This window comes from Psittacula echo (assembly GCF_963264785.1).
Source record: "Psittacula echo genome assembly, chromosome: Z".
NCBI lineage: Eukaryota > Metazoa > Chordata > Aves > Psittaciformes > Psittacidae > Psittacula > Psittacula echo.
The window spans coordinates 5275388-5289703 of record NC_137742.1 but is presented as its reverse complement, the minus strand read 5'-3'; the positions used below and the strand labels follow the sequence as shown (position 1 = coordinate 5289703).

The window sequence follows — 14316 nt, the reverse complement described above, 5'->3', positions numbered from 1 at the left end:
AAATATTAATGTGGACCGGCAGCATCCAAGTACACAAAGCAGCAATGTGGCGTTTGATACTCAGGAAGGTAAACTGAGGACAGCAAATGAAGATATCTTCCTAAACCTTGATATATCAGAACACAAACCTCTTTCATGTCCTCAATATCTTGACAATGCTCTGGAGTAACATAGCATGTGGAACAGATCTGGTCCATCTTGTGACAAAAATATTACTCTTGGACTTTCTAAGTGGTCCAAGTAAGCCATCTGAGCAGCTTGTTCATAATTTCCAAAGAGCCCAGCAAGGCATTGACAAGGCAGCTGAATGTCTTTGTCTTTATTGCTGCTTGTATCAGAGAGTTGTCTCTGGATGTATTTCCCTTGAACATGATGTCTTATGAATCTCAAGTTGCTTCCTTCAAATCCTTCATTGTTTTAACACTTATGAGAAACATTGTCAGCTTGGAGTTGTTATGAGATGACTTGTGTCTGAAAGGGTTAATCTGGAGGATCTTTCAAGGCTTGTCTTCCACCCCTTCTCACCACACCTTCTCCACTCCTAGTCTTTCATTTTTTTTTTGACTGGTAACCTCACATTTCTGTAATCTACATATGCAAATGCTTTGCAGTCACAGTCCAGTAGCTGGGTTAATCTCAGACCCCTGAAGTGGCAGATGGTTGATTTGTTGCTGATTCCAGTTACAGCAAATAGTGCCACCTATTATCTTTGCACAGGCTGCTGCTTAAAAGGATGCCTTGGACAAAATCAGTGAAAAGCAAAGCAAAGCAAACACTTTCTGGTCTGAGTCACCACAGGTGAAAACATAAAATATTTCACATTTGTGTGAAGGGCTGCAGAGGTGGAGAAAGAGGGGAGAGGAGGTGAGAAGGGAAGAATGGGAGAAGATGATCTAATTTTCATACCAGAAGTGCAGGAGCACAGGGCAGAGTGAGTTTGCTGCAGTCACGATGTTGAATCACAAGCATTTACCCTGTTTTAAATGGTTTTGCAATGTGGTAATCCTTGGCTTCAGCTCCCTGCTTTTAACTGTAAAACAAAGCAGGCGGGTTGGCATCCTGTGACATCTTCATGCTCTTCCCAAGCTTTTCCAAAGCGGGTTGTCATAGGAATCCGTGGCATCATTCCCTGCCATCACAGCTGATTGTATGCCCTGGGGCTGCTGGGGAAAGCTGGGATGGCCCTGTGATGCCAATATACTTACCAGGGGTACTCGGGAGGGGAAACCTGTGCACCTGAATGAGTTATGGAGCTTGGGGGACCTTGCAAAACTGAGCAGCGCTGAAGTTGAACCCCAGCACTGGGTGTTCGAGAGGTGGTGGGCAGGGAGTAGGATATACGGAAATAGAGAAGGGCAAAGTGAAATTTTGAATGCTTGTGACCATTTTCTGTGCAGGCATTCTCACAATAAAGGTTTTCTATTTTCTCTTTGCTCTGGGAAACTCCACAGAGTCAGATGAAGAATCTGGGACGAGACTGTGGGTTCCCTGTGCAGAGTGCAGTGACAAAATCTGTGAACAAGGTAAGAACAAGGGTCTGTGGCTGTGAAAGTTTTTGTTTCTCCCTTTTCCCCTTCCAGACCATTGTTGCATGTTTGGACAAAAAATTGTAGATGTATGTAGCACTGAAACTGATATTTCAAGCACTAAGCAAGAGTCTTAGAAGAACAAGCTAAAGCTGTAAGGGTGGTGAGGCACTGGAATGGATTGCCCAGGGAAGCTGTAAATGCTCCATCCCTGTCAGTGTTCAAGGCCACGTTGGACACAGCCTTGGGTGAGATGGTTTAGTGTGAGGTGTCCCTGCCCATGGCAGGGGGGTTGGAACTAGATGATCTTAAGGTCCTTTCCAACTGTAACTATTCTATGATTCTGTGATTCTAAATCAGGCTTCTTTCTAATTCATGCCATGATGATGGTTTGGGTTTCAGAACAGTTTGCACTGTATCCAAATGAGCTGTGTGTGAATAGTTGTTACCAACCTCCGGACACCAGGACCTAATTAGGATGTAACAAGGAGTCTTAAATAGGACATTTGTGTAGTGAGCTTCCATATGTCTCCTTGTACAATTTATTTGTTTCACTCCATTGAGATACGATGAGAATGAAACTCTTAGAACTGCCTTTGATTCTGAAGCTCTTCTCCTCATCTCCTCTGCAGTTATAGCCTACTATTAACTGGGCTGTTAATAGCCCACTATTAAGAAGATAATGCCTATTTTCCTGTGTTCTAAAAGAAAAAGCTACTGTACTGCTATTCTTACCTCACATTGCCCATGTTTCTCTATTTCTGAGTTTCTGATGGAAATCGAATGAGAAATGCCGAAACAGGCCAAGAAAATGTCATGCTATCAGAGAAAGCGCAAAAAACGTTAGTGCAAGATGATCTTGAAGGACTAGTTCTTACAATATCTACCTCAAAACCCTGCTGAAGGCTAATGTTGTGATATTTCAGTCAATGTGTATATGCAGTTTGAAGTACTCTATGTTGGTTCTTTTTCAGTTTCTTCATGCTAAAATGTGAAGAAGGGAGAAAGGTTGGTACAAGGCTGACTGAGTTTCCTCTTAGTTTTGAATATTTAGCTCAGTCTGGGCTAACATGTTCTCTGGGATTCTCTATTCATGTTATGTTGCAGGAAATGATCTTTCAGTGTGGTTGCAGCAGGTATCCTTTATTTCCAAACACTTTTTTACATGTATGACTCCACCCCATGCTTCATGTGTCCTGCTTCATTCCTTTATTCCTATCTTCTTGAAGTCCTGAAGTCAGTGAAACTTAAGTATACAAACAAGTGCCAGTTTCTACATGGATGATCTTTAATAAGTGCTCAGGGTTTTGTTTGGTTGGGTTTTTTTTTGTTTTTTTTTTTTTTTTTTTTTCCCAAATCAGGCCTTATTTAGTTTCTCAGTGAAAGACAATTTCACTTGCAATGATTTTGTTTATGATAATTCACTTGTGTATTCCCTTCTAGGGGTTGTCACTGACTTCCAGAAGGGAGGTTAGTGCTGGTCCCCTTGCAGTGATAATTATAATCAGACCTGTCAGCCTTCACTCAGTCTGCGCTTATCACTTGCATTTAGGAGGATTTTTCCTGAAGCCTATTACCAGTGCTGTTTCTTAGGGAAAAATAGTCATGATTTTTTCTGCTAATCTTTGATGGCTCTCAGCTTTGAAAACCTAGAGAGGAGCAAATGACTGCCAGTTGCTGTTAAAGGGACTGTCTTTTGGTCCCGGTGTAGAGCTCTGCATCTGGAGAGGCGAGGAGTGGGTGAATAGTCTGGGAAGTGCTGAGGGGTTTAATTTGGTTGTGACAACTGTTTAGGTCACAGGAAACACAAACTGATGTTTTTTCCAATTATAATGCCCACAGAAACTAGCTCTGCAGACCTGCTAGACGGGTGTTTCAGATGGCAGGTAGCTGTTGACAGTGATACCCTCTTTTCCTGATGTTTTGGGCAGCAATATGTGGTTTTGCCCATGTTTAATCTCTTAAATGCAAGATGGCCAGAGAAGAGGCTGTAGTCATTGCTAGGGGCAATGGCTGGTAATCACGAACCTGTTGGTACCTCCACACTGCAGTACAGGAGTGACCAACTGGCCAGTGCGATGGTGTTGGGTACAGTTTTGTCCATTCCAGGATATTTGAAAATTGTCCCCTCTAGTGTTATTCACTGGGAAACACATCCCCCCATTTACTAGATCTCCCCACATTTTCACTCCATTATTCCTATTAATACAATGATAATGCCACTTTCTTTGAGTTTTGTTTTTTGTCAACTTGAAAAAAAAAAAAAACAAAAAAAACCCAAAACCACACAAAAGTAATTTTCACCATTTTGTTAGTCTAAATGAGTAACATATCTTTTAGTCCCGCCTACATTATCACCATCCTCTTTGTAATGTCCTCAAAGATTTGGCCGGTCTTGATTTTGGCAGAATTTGAGGGTGGCCAGCACTTTTTTAGCAAAGGAAATGTTGGAAGAGTGAGAACTCATGTCCTCTGCAGTTACATATTTACAGTGTGCAGGGATATGATTTGCCTTTTTATTTAATTTTGCTGGGAACTAGAGATTTATTTATCAGTTGTCACTCCCTGAAGGAAAATAAATGCCATATAGCAAAGACATCATCTATTATATAAACAGATCTGAAGGCTTTGCTATTGCATTCCTCTGCCTGCTGCATGGAGTAAAAGGGCCTTTGGCTGAACAGAGACAGAATGATACTTAGCAGTAGCATCTTATGACCTTTTGATCAGCTGAGATCTCAAGCCATATTAGTGGACAGATTATGATGTGATGGAAAGAGGGCCAGGAATAGCCTTTTTATCATGAGATCCTTCCTGTGAAAATCCTTCTTTGGTATATTCTGGTGGTTAATCACTAGGGCCAGGAAAACAAGGGAGTGAAATATTGGTACAGGCAATCCAAATATGCTTGGGTTTGCCAGCTACAGTTGGATATTACAGTTTACAGTATCTACCTAATATTCTCCTACCCTCCTGTTTCTATCAAGGTTGTGGGTGACCTTGCAATATTTTCTATCACTAAAACCTCCATTTTGGAACAAAGATCTACACAAAATGGACCCTGAGTCCTGGGACTACAGTCCCCAAATTGAAGGTACACATGTGGTGAATATGGATATCTGACTGCTAAGGGGAACATTCACATGGAAATGCGTCTGTCATTTTTGAGATAATAACAGTAATGCTTAAGGCTATTTCAACCGTTTTTAGGAAAAAAAAAAAAAAACAAAAAAAAAACCCACAAAAACCAACAACCAAACCCCATGTTTTAAAAAATGCAGAGTGCTGATAGCATTTATCTTTTTAGAGAGCCAAACAGAAACAAGGACAGCTTTTACATTGATCTTACCTACCTGCCTGTGCAGGATTACTCCTTAAACTTTGCTGTAGGTTTAAATTAGGCTCCTTTTTATGTCAATGGCCAGTTGGATCTTCAGCCTCTTTGATAACTGGGCATAAAGGAACACCCATTCATTGCTGACTGCACATTGGCAATGATTGCGCGAAAGTTTGGTCTGTCTGCTGTGTCCACTTTGGGAAAGAAGGAATGATGGACATGTGTTTGTGAAGTGTGATGTAAATGCATTTGGGTCTATCTGAGCATAACCAGATACCCAGGGAGTCCATGCTGAGTATAAAGTATGTAGAATAGCCCTATATATGATTAACATGGGGATGAATGAGTTGTAAACATTTTCCTTCACCTAGAAGACAAACTGTTCGTTTTCCCATTGAAAAAAAGGAAAAGGGCTGGTGGTGTGTGAATCCCAAAATGCTGTCAGTGTAGTGGGGAAGCTGATACACCAAGTCTGGAGTACAATAGCTGCCACAGCCCTGTGTAAACTCTTTGAAAATTAGAAGGTTATGGAGGTGGAGGAAATTCACAACAGAACACTGTCTCTTCTTATTTCCCCCAGCCTCTTCAATTAGGTGACTGCTGGGCTTCCTAATTCTCTTACCTTTTGCACTAGATCATAAGGTATTAGATTCTGCTGGCACGAAGTCCTCCACCATCCTCCTGGCATTACTGATTACTGAGACAGGGAGCGGCCATTGAAGGTTGAGGTTGCGAGCTCACATGGTAGTTTTAGCTGCCAGGGACACAGAAGTGTTCAAATAGGAGATGGGTGGAGGCATCAGCTGCCTGACACAAGTCTCCTGGCAAAAACAGGCAATGCAAAGGGTGAATGGCAAATTTGGTGATGTCTGTTCACCACGAAACTGCCATTGCTGAAAAACAGCTGGCTCACTAACATAAAGTGTTCCCTCTCAAGCTGCATCTGCAAACCACAAGTTGGTTGCTGCACAGGTAATACTTAGGGATGCGCATTGTCACAAGTGAAGCCGTTCAAAGGGATGGCTTCCTCTGAATGGCTGCCACCTGAGAGTAAGAGCTTCCGATGGCAGCTTTGAAACCTTTCCTCTTTGTGGTGTGTGTGGTGAAGAGGATGTAGGCACAATATGTTTCCTTTGCCTGCCTTGGCTGCCTTGAAGTTCTTGGGTCCCTGTGGGGTACAGGAGGTTGCCTGTGCTTGGGTGACACCATGACAAGATTTGCCCTCGTGATGTGGGTTTGTGTGCTTTCTCATGACTCGGAAGGACCCCTGAAACAGACTCTTTGCCTTGGGCAGTTTAGCACAGAAGTTCCAATAGGACATATAATGGTCCTCCAATGTAGTATGGTTAGAGCATATGACAAGTACTTGAGGTGGAATGCTTTCTGAGGGGTACAAAATTTAAAATTGCAGATGTTGAATATGTAGTATCAAGCTGATGACAGTGATGTGGGATTGGAAAGAGAGGACAGTGGTTTGTTTATGAAGTTAAGTTGCCTGTGTATACCATCCTTGTCATTTTAAACACATAACAACTGGTTCCTTGCAATTATTCTTTTATTGCAGACAAAAATGATCTCCAGTTTCTCACTAAGTAAGAATGATTTAATGAACCAGCAAAAGATTATTGTTGCAACCAAATTTAGAGCCATAGAATTCCCTTCTCCTGGCTGGAAAAAATCTTGGCAAGTAAAAGAGGAAGAAGGACATATCTCATACCAGTGTCTTAGGCTGTATCTGTCTTAAACAAGTTAAGCAGTGTCTGGGAATGTTCACAGGAGTGTGACTGGGTATACAGAAACTACTAGACCAGTGTCCTTGTCACACTTTGGTCCACAACAACTAGCAAGATCAGAGTTCATCCCAGTGAGCTGTTTGCATTTAGCTGCTGCTTTAGGGAAGTTAAGACATGGTTTCAAGCACAGATGCAAACATCTGTGCCAGTTGGCCTCAGTGCCTCAGAATATTTCTGGGCTGATTCAATTTACTAGTGGCTGAAGAGGCTCAGACTACATCATCCTAAACTGCATTTGTCAGCAGTGGAAGACGGATGCCACCATCAGAGGCTGATTCAGCCTCCCTTGGTCCTAACTTTCCAAATAGTAGATGGTTGCTAAGGCATCTAAGCCCACAGGCCTTGACATGCTGATATCAGAGAAAAGGCTGTATGATCCCAGAGAAAGTCTATGTATAGTACAGGTGGATTTCCTACATATTTATTAGTCACCTCCCCTGCCTTTGCAAGTTCGCATAACAGCATAAGATCATTGAGGTGTGTTTTCCTGCAGCAGTGAGTGCCACCCATTATTTTTCTATACAGGAAGTATTTCTTTCTCCCTAACCATAGGGAGGTCCCTTTTTTAATAGTTTCCAGCATAAGATTGTTTTTTTATATAATTTCCTTTTGATGGTTTGGTGGTTGATGGTTAAATGTGTCCATAGGAGAAAATTGTAGACATATATAATAAAACATCTCATGGAAGGGTATAGCATTGTGTCTTTCAAGTGTAAGTAAATCCTTTGTTCAGTAAAAAAATTTTCATTTTGGGTTCACCCTATCCAAATACATGTATCTACCTATTTTTTGCACTGAATCAAAAGCCTAAGTGAAAAAAATAACTTTGGCTCAAGTACTGCAGCCAAAGTGTAATATTTGATTTCTTTTCATTAATTTAAATCTGTTCATGCACAAAGCAATCTAATATAATATATGTTTAAACATATCAAACAAAACATTTTCCTTTCAACAATACCTCAAGTGTTTGGTCACAGTGGGGCTGAAATTATTGATTGAATTTGGTACATATTTGAAACATGACCTGAGTGTGCAGATTTCAGTGAAGAAGGTATTTTCCCCAGGTATTTCAGTAAGTCAGATAAGTAAATTATATTTTTGATACATTAAAGATGTTCGATTTTAGACGAAGGAAGAGATATCCCAGTGGTGTCACTGAAACTCAGTGCCTTGCGTTGCTTGTTAACAACTGCACATTTATTGTTTCAGTGCCTTGGTTTGCTATCAAGTATCAATGCACTGTTACATATCAAATAATCAGTAATTCTGTCAGTTGAGTATCCTCTGGCAATAAAATACTACTGTTAGTATTGATCCACACAGCAGAAATCAAGGCAGCAAACTTTGCAGGCATTACTTGCTAGCACCTTGGCTTTTGCTTGCAGAGCAACCAGCTCGAAAATAGCTAGAGTGCTATGCCCAAGGGATCAGCATTTCTGCACACCCTCCTTCCACATATAATAATGAGCATGAACATAAACATAAGGGTATCAAGGCATGTTCGACCTGCAGATACGGTGAATGTAGTTTCATCTCAGGCTTCTGTGGTTTCTTGATGCAGCAAACCAAATGTGCAAATGTGCAAAGAGTGCCGGTAAAGTCTATCTGCATCAGCTCCAGTATCCACCTCTAACAGTGCAGCACAGCAGCCTGACTGGCCAAATGCATCAACATCCCAGTGTGCTTTTCTTCCTGGGAATAGTGAGTTGGACTGTGGATCGACAGATGACTTGAGACCTCCATCAGCCTTCTCCAAGCATAGTGAGCAGCACCATCAGTGAAGGCTTGTTTGGTCTGCTTGCAGAGGTGACTTCAGGATCAAGTTATCAGTGATAGAAAAAAAGGTCCTGCAACATTGAGATAAGCTGGCAGTTCCAAGAGTATATGTTCTTTGCTTTCCTGCCCCCTCCAGGCTGCCAGATTGCCTTGAGAGGAAGAAAATGTCATGATCTCCATTCCGACACGTGCATTCACACACAGTCCCCTGTAAGTTTGGTGGCCTTTGCCATTTCTGTAACAGCTTTGCAATGAAGCTGTGAATGAAAGTTTGGCAGATTGATTTTATGATTGTCAGTCTTCCTAGAAGCAGTCCAGAATTTCTTTAACTAAGATATAAGCATGATTTCCTATAATCTCTTTTCAGATTTTACTACATCCGGATAAATTAAATCATTATTTATCTATATGCCACCAAAATTAGCTGGCACAGTATTCTTCATATAGGAATACTATAGTCCTTTTGTCTTGTATTTGAGCAGTAGCTACACTATAGGATGCTCTTGTTTCTTTAATAAGTAAGTAGCTCTACCTCAATAAGAGTGATGGAGTAACCTGGATGTGAGCAGAGCATAACCTAAGTGAGAGTAAGTGAGGACATCTGGGCATCTGGGAGAAGGGAATGGCTCCACCATGACACCATGGCCAGAAAAAGGTGCAGGACAATGATGGAAGTGTCAAACCAGGATCCTCTGATGGCTGGAAGGAGTTCATAAAGGCCGCAGAGTGTCTGCCAGCTAAGTATGTTACGAGCTTAGTTACATATTTCGAGTGATCTTTGCCCACATCATCAGAGGTCCCCTTGCTCCCAAGGAGCAAATTTATCAGCCTTATCCTTCTGAGAGCTTCAGCTTATCTTCTGCATGGCAAGCCATTTAGCAACTGGAAATGAATCACCAGACAATGTCTTGAGAAGTGTATGTGAGAAATGAGATGCATATTATTTCTTACTGTGAGGAATGAAGGTCAGTTTTGACATGCTCAGAACAGTCCAAGTTGTAGGGGAAACACAATGCAAGGCTCTTTATCTACTGGGGTTTCCTAACACCCGACTTCATATCAAAGATTACATTTCCACACTCTTTCAGAGTGAAGAAACAAAAATTCGGAAGCTCCTGTAGAAACAAGTATGACTTAGGGTTGCTCAGGGTTGATACTTTGCAAAAACATGGAGTCAGAGCTGAAGTTATCATCAGTCATGGCTGCGTACTATCAACAAAAGGGGGTGGTGCCATGATTGCATGCTCTTCTAAACATTTCTTCCCTCAGCATTATCACCTCTTTTCTGTACAGCCTCAGTGGTTTACTTCAGCTGCTTCAACTGAAACCACAACAGATGTAATTTTTTTTTTCACTGGCTGGTGAGTGAATAGACGTTTCTGCCCTTATCTCCTCTTTTAGATAAAATTCCTCAAAATGCCATCATTGAAGTTCAGAGGTCATTGGTGACTTTAAAATCCCCTCCAATTTCCTTGGATCAAAACCAAAAGAAATAAAAATCAATATAAGAGTCAAGAGGCCAAGACACCAAAATGATGTGTCCAATGCAAGCAGCTTGCTGGTTTCAGAGTGCTTCTGGCAGCCATCTGCTTGTTTGAATTTGAGGATGTGACGCTTTTAAAAGTCAGAGAAAAGAAAACAAACACACACTCAACCACAGTCTTCAGATATTCTATTTGATAACAGGATTCTCTTTTTTGTGTGCATTTTCTTACAGCCTCAATAATGTCGTGTTTTGCAATCATACTGTCAGCAGGTGTTCGTGGTGCTGAAGTAACACAATGTGTAATTCTCTAATTTTAACAAAAAAATCTTTTTGGATGCTCAAAACACTTTCTCCTAGCAGCCCTTCATGAATTCACATCAGTGTTATTAACACTCAACAGAACCTCATTTATTTAGATGGTTAATGGTTGGCCTTTTTTAGCTAAAAAGATACATGTTTTTTGGTGCTACTCCTATTTCAAATCTGTGGTCTCAGCCTTGTCCTGCATAACAAAGAAACTGATCCATTTACGGATGGCATTAACTGAGACACCAGTGACTAAATAGCATTTAAGAGCTAAATTCCCCTTTTATTCTCAAAGGTGGTTAGGATCAAAGCACCAAGAGGCCAAACCTGAAGAGAGTAACTTGAACTCCTGTGTACCCTTCCTGTGGACAAATAAAGACATTACACATTCCCTCACTGCCAGTGTGACCCCCTTTAATCAACAGCATGTCCACAGTGAAGAAGATGATATTGTAGTAGTCCATAAAAATCCCTATCATGGTTGGAGCATCATAAAGTGATTATTGTTCTTTGCTGAAAGGCTGTATTGCATTAAAAGGTGAAGTCATGAGTTGAAGAGGCAGGCAGCAGCAGTGGGAAAAGGTTTTGTGGTGCCTGTTGACACACCCAGCTGTGTACAGCTGTTACTGGGGCTGAGTGCACCACACTAAGAGAGGTTTGGAAGAGGACTGTGGACAGGGCTGGTGGATGTGTAACAGGAGCCCTCCTTTTGCAGGACAGACTGCCTTGCAGAAGATATGGAGGTGTATTAGCAGGAGTTGTTTACTCTCTTACTTGGCACTTGCTTAGGGAAAACATTCTGTCTGGATTAAAAAAAAAAAAAAAAGTTATATATGAATAAGGCATTCATAAACTAGTGAAAGCTACATTTTCATCAATTATAATGGACTTCACTAAATTCTGGACATTTACCACATCACAGCGTTTATCTGCAAGGCAGTATTTCGCTGTATTTAATAAAAGGGAATAGTGGGAGTACCACAGCAAATTTAAGCAACTTCTGACACTCAGTGTAAGAACTTCAATGACACCCACATTACCTTGGCTTCTTTTTATAGTTTCATCTTCCTTTATGTGACAATACTTGGGGTTTATGTCATGCTTTTCACACATAAATCTAAGCATCTCACAAAGCAGGGCAAGACACATTTCACAGAACAGAAAAAGCACTAAGTGAGATGATTTGGTTGTAGCCACAGAGCAGCACTGTTGAGAGAAGACCTTGATCTTCTTAAATCCCATTTCAGGAGTCCACTGCGTCTCCAACAGAAAGCTTTACCCCTTTGTAGGCAGGCTCCTGTAGGGTGTGAATCAAAGTTGCACCACACTGGGATAAATAGAGTGGGCACCTTTTTGCTGTCTTCTTGAGGTGCTGGATTGATTTTCTCTGAGAAAGTCAAGCACTAAGAAGTGGTAACTGGAAGGGAAAATATTCAGTTTGGTAGATAAAACAAGTATCATGAGTCTGCCTGTGTTTTCCTTCTGTTTTTATCGCTGGCCATAGACTGCTGACTCTTTCTAGTGGGATTTTCTGTAAGTCGTGTTTGGTATGAAGAAGGGAAAAGCTGACCTCCCTTGTGTTGCATTTGCCTGTTTGTCCTCTTCTGGTTTCAAATTTGCTTTGAAGGCAGTTTAGGTTCAGTCTTCTAAAGCTTAATAGGACTCACCAGGTTCTTTGCTGGCATCTGGCAGTAGCAGCAGCAAGGACTTGGGAGGCACAAATATGTGAGGGCAATACTGTAATTCTGTGCAAAATCTGTGTCACTGGGTCACCCATAACTAGACAGTTGTTTTGAGTGGAAAGGCACCCCCAAATCCTGTACTTCTGGGGGAGTTCAAGAAGCCCTGGAAAGAAAATGGTCCTGGAAAGGAAAACCTCGCCAAGGAAACGTCTTTTTGCTCCTGGACCAGGATGTCTTCTAAAGGGGCTGTAGTATCAGACATAGGAGTAGAGGTACAAACAGAGGTGAACCTGTGTCTCAGCACTGAGTCAAGCTGCTCTTTATGACGAAAGCTTAAAAAAACACCATTCCCCAATCTCATATACCTTGAGAAGTCGACTGCTCCCTGCAGATTAATAATTTTGTGAGGCTTTTAATAAACACTGTGGAAAGACTTGGAACCCTCTTGCTGAAATTTCCAGGTCCATGCAGGCCTGACCTACTGGAGAGAGAGTGCTGGTTTTCTAGAAGAGGGCTTAAGTCGGAGGATGAGGATGTTTCGGCCAAAGAGTCTAGGAAGTTGAAGGAGAAGTGTTTCCCAAGCACAGACACTTAGCCATTATTAATTTTTTATCAAATAGTGTGAGAAATATGTTAGAAGGTTTTCACATGAGCATTTGTGTGTGAAGGAAGGCAATTTTACCTGCATGGTGGCTAAAGCTCTGAACCCCCCTTTTGGAGATATCACCAGATGTAATTTTCATCCCTGTCTTTAACGTTTAAATTGCACTACTTTAGGTGCTGCAAGTATAGGGCTGTTCGGTAGTGTTAGAGTTGAAATCATGAAGAACTGGGGGAATACAGAGGTTGAAATGATTCAGCTTCCCAGATCAGACCTGTGTCTCTTCACGCTTCTCCTGCATCACTTAGTTTGTGCAAAGCTTCATTCCCATCTCATGGCCAGTGGACAGAGCCAGGAAAGCACATCCAAAAATTTCTGTCTGTAGATGCAGGCCTGATACACTCCAGAAGGAAAAAAAGAGCAGTCAGCTACATGACAACCGAGCCAAATAAGTGTCTGAATAGTGTTTTGAAAGTGAACATGGGCGGCATCAGAAAATTTTCCATCAGCTGTAATAATGCCAATTACTTTGCCAATTGCTGATTCCACTGTGATTTGTTTAGTGCAGTCATGCTTCGGCCTCTTGCCTGGGCTGATAGGCTTTGTTTATGCTGACTGTTCATCTGCAGAGCTTCTCTCTCTTTTTATCCCTCCCACTTTCTCTTTTCCCTGCGCACAGCTCAGAGCACAGCAGAGCCCTCTTCCCCATGTGCTCACTCCCAGCCAGGGCAGGACATCACCAAAGTGTGATGAGTTTCTTGAGAGCAAGAGATGCTGTTGTTGTTCCCAACTACCCTGTCGTTGCAAAGATGATCTTTCCCTTCCCCTTTTGCCACCAAGTTTAAAAAGTCTAGAATCCTTCCGAGAAGCCAAACAGCTTCTCAAGAAGCAGGCTTGTGGGATCTGCTGGGTATGGTGGCTCTGAAGCTGATGGCTTTTGTCTTAGGGAGAGAAAGAGGGACAGCTATCTTTACAGATAGCAAAGGCAAACAAGGACACAGAGAGTCTCCTGGAAAGTTAGTGGGAATTTTCTATTACTGTTTATATTCAAGCCCATGGAAATTAATGGGTGCATAGCAACTTTGCACAAGATCACAGTATCACAGTATCACAGTATGTTAGAGATTGGAAGGGACCTCAAAAGATCATCTAGTCCAATCCCCCTGCCAGAGCAGGAACACCTAGATAAGGTTACACAGGAATGTGTCCAGGCGGGTTTTGAATGTCTCCAGAGAAGGAGACTCCACAACCTCCCTGGGCAGCCTGTTCCAATGTTCTGTCACCCTCACTGAGAAGAAGTTTCTTCTCAAGTTTAAGTGGAACCTCTTGTGTTCCAGTTTATACCCATTACCCCTTGTCTTATCATTGTTAGCCATTGAGAAGAGCCTGGCTCCATCCTCCTGACACTCCCCCTTTATATATTTATATACACTAATAAGGTTACCCCGCAGTCTCCTCTTCTCCAAACTATGGAGACCCAGCTCCCTCAGCCTTTCCTCATAAGGGAGATGCTCCACTCCCTTAATCATCTTAGTTGCCCTGCGCTGGACTCTCTCCAGCAGGTCCCTGTCCTTCTTGAACTGAGGGGCCCAGAACTGGACACAATATTCCAGATGCGGTCTCACCAGGGCAGAGTAGAGGGGAAGGAGGACCTCTCTCGACCTACTGACCACCCCCCTTCTAATACACCCCAGGATGCCATTGGCCTTCTTGGCCACAAGGGCGCAGTGTTGGCTCATGGTCATCCTGCCATCCACTAGGACCCCCAGGTCCCTCTCCCCTACACTACTCTCTAACAGGTCGTTCCCC

General features: G+C 42.2%; 1 protein-coding gene across 1 annotated transcript in view; it reads left to right on the top strand.

Annotated features, from left to right (window-relative positions):
- SETBP1 (SET binding protein 1) overlaps positions 1-14316 on the top strand; it is a gene marked incomplete at both ends in the record, with an annotated part of 261848 nt that overhangs the window by 106444 nt on the left and 141088 nt on the right. Inside the window, one exon of the mRNA XM_080637832.1 lies at positions 1452-1523. Coding sequence (XP_080493958.1) covers positions 1452-1523 — 72 coding nt within the window. The remainder of the gene's footprint in view (positions 1-1451; positions 1524-14316) is intronic.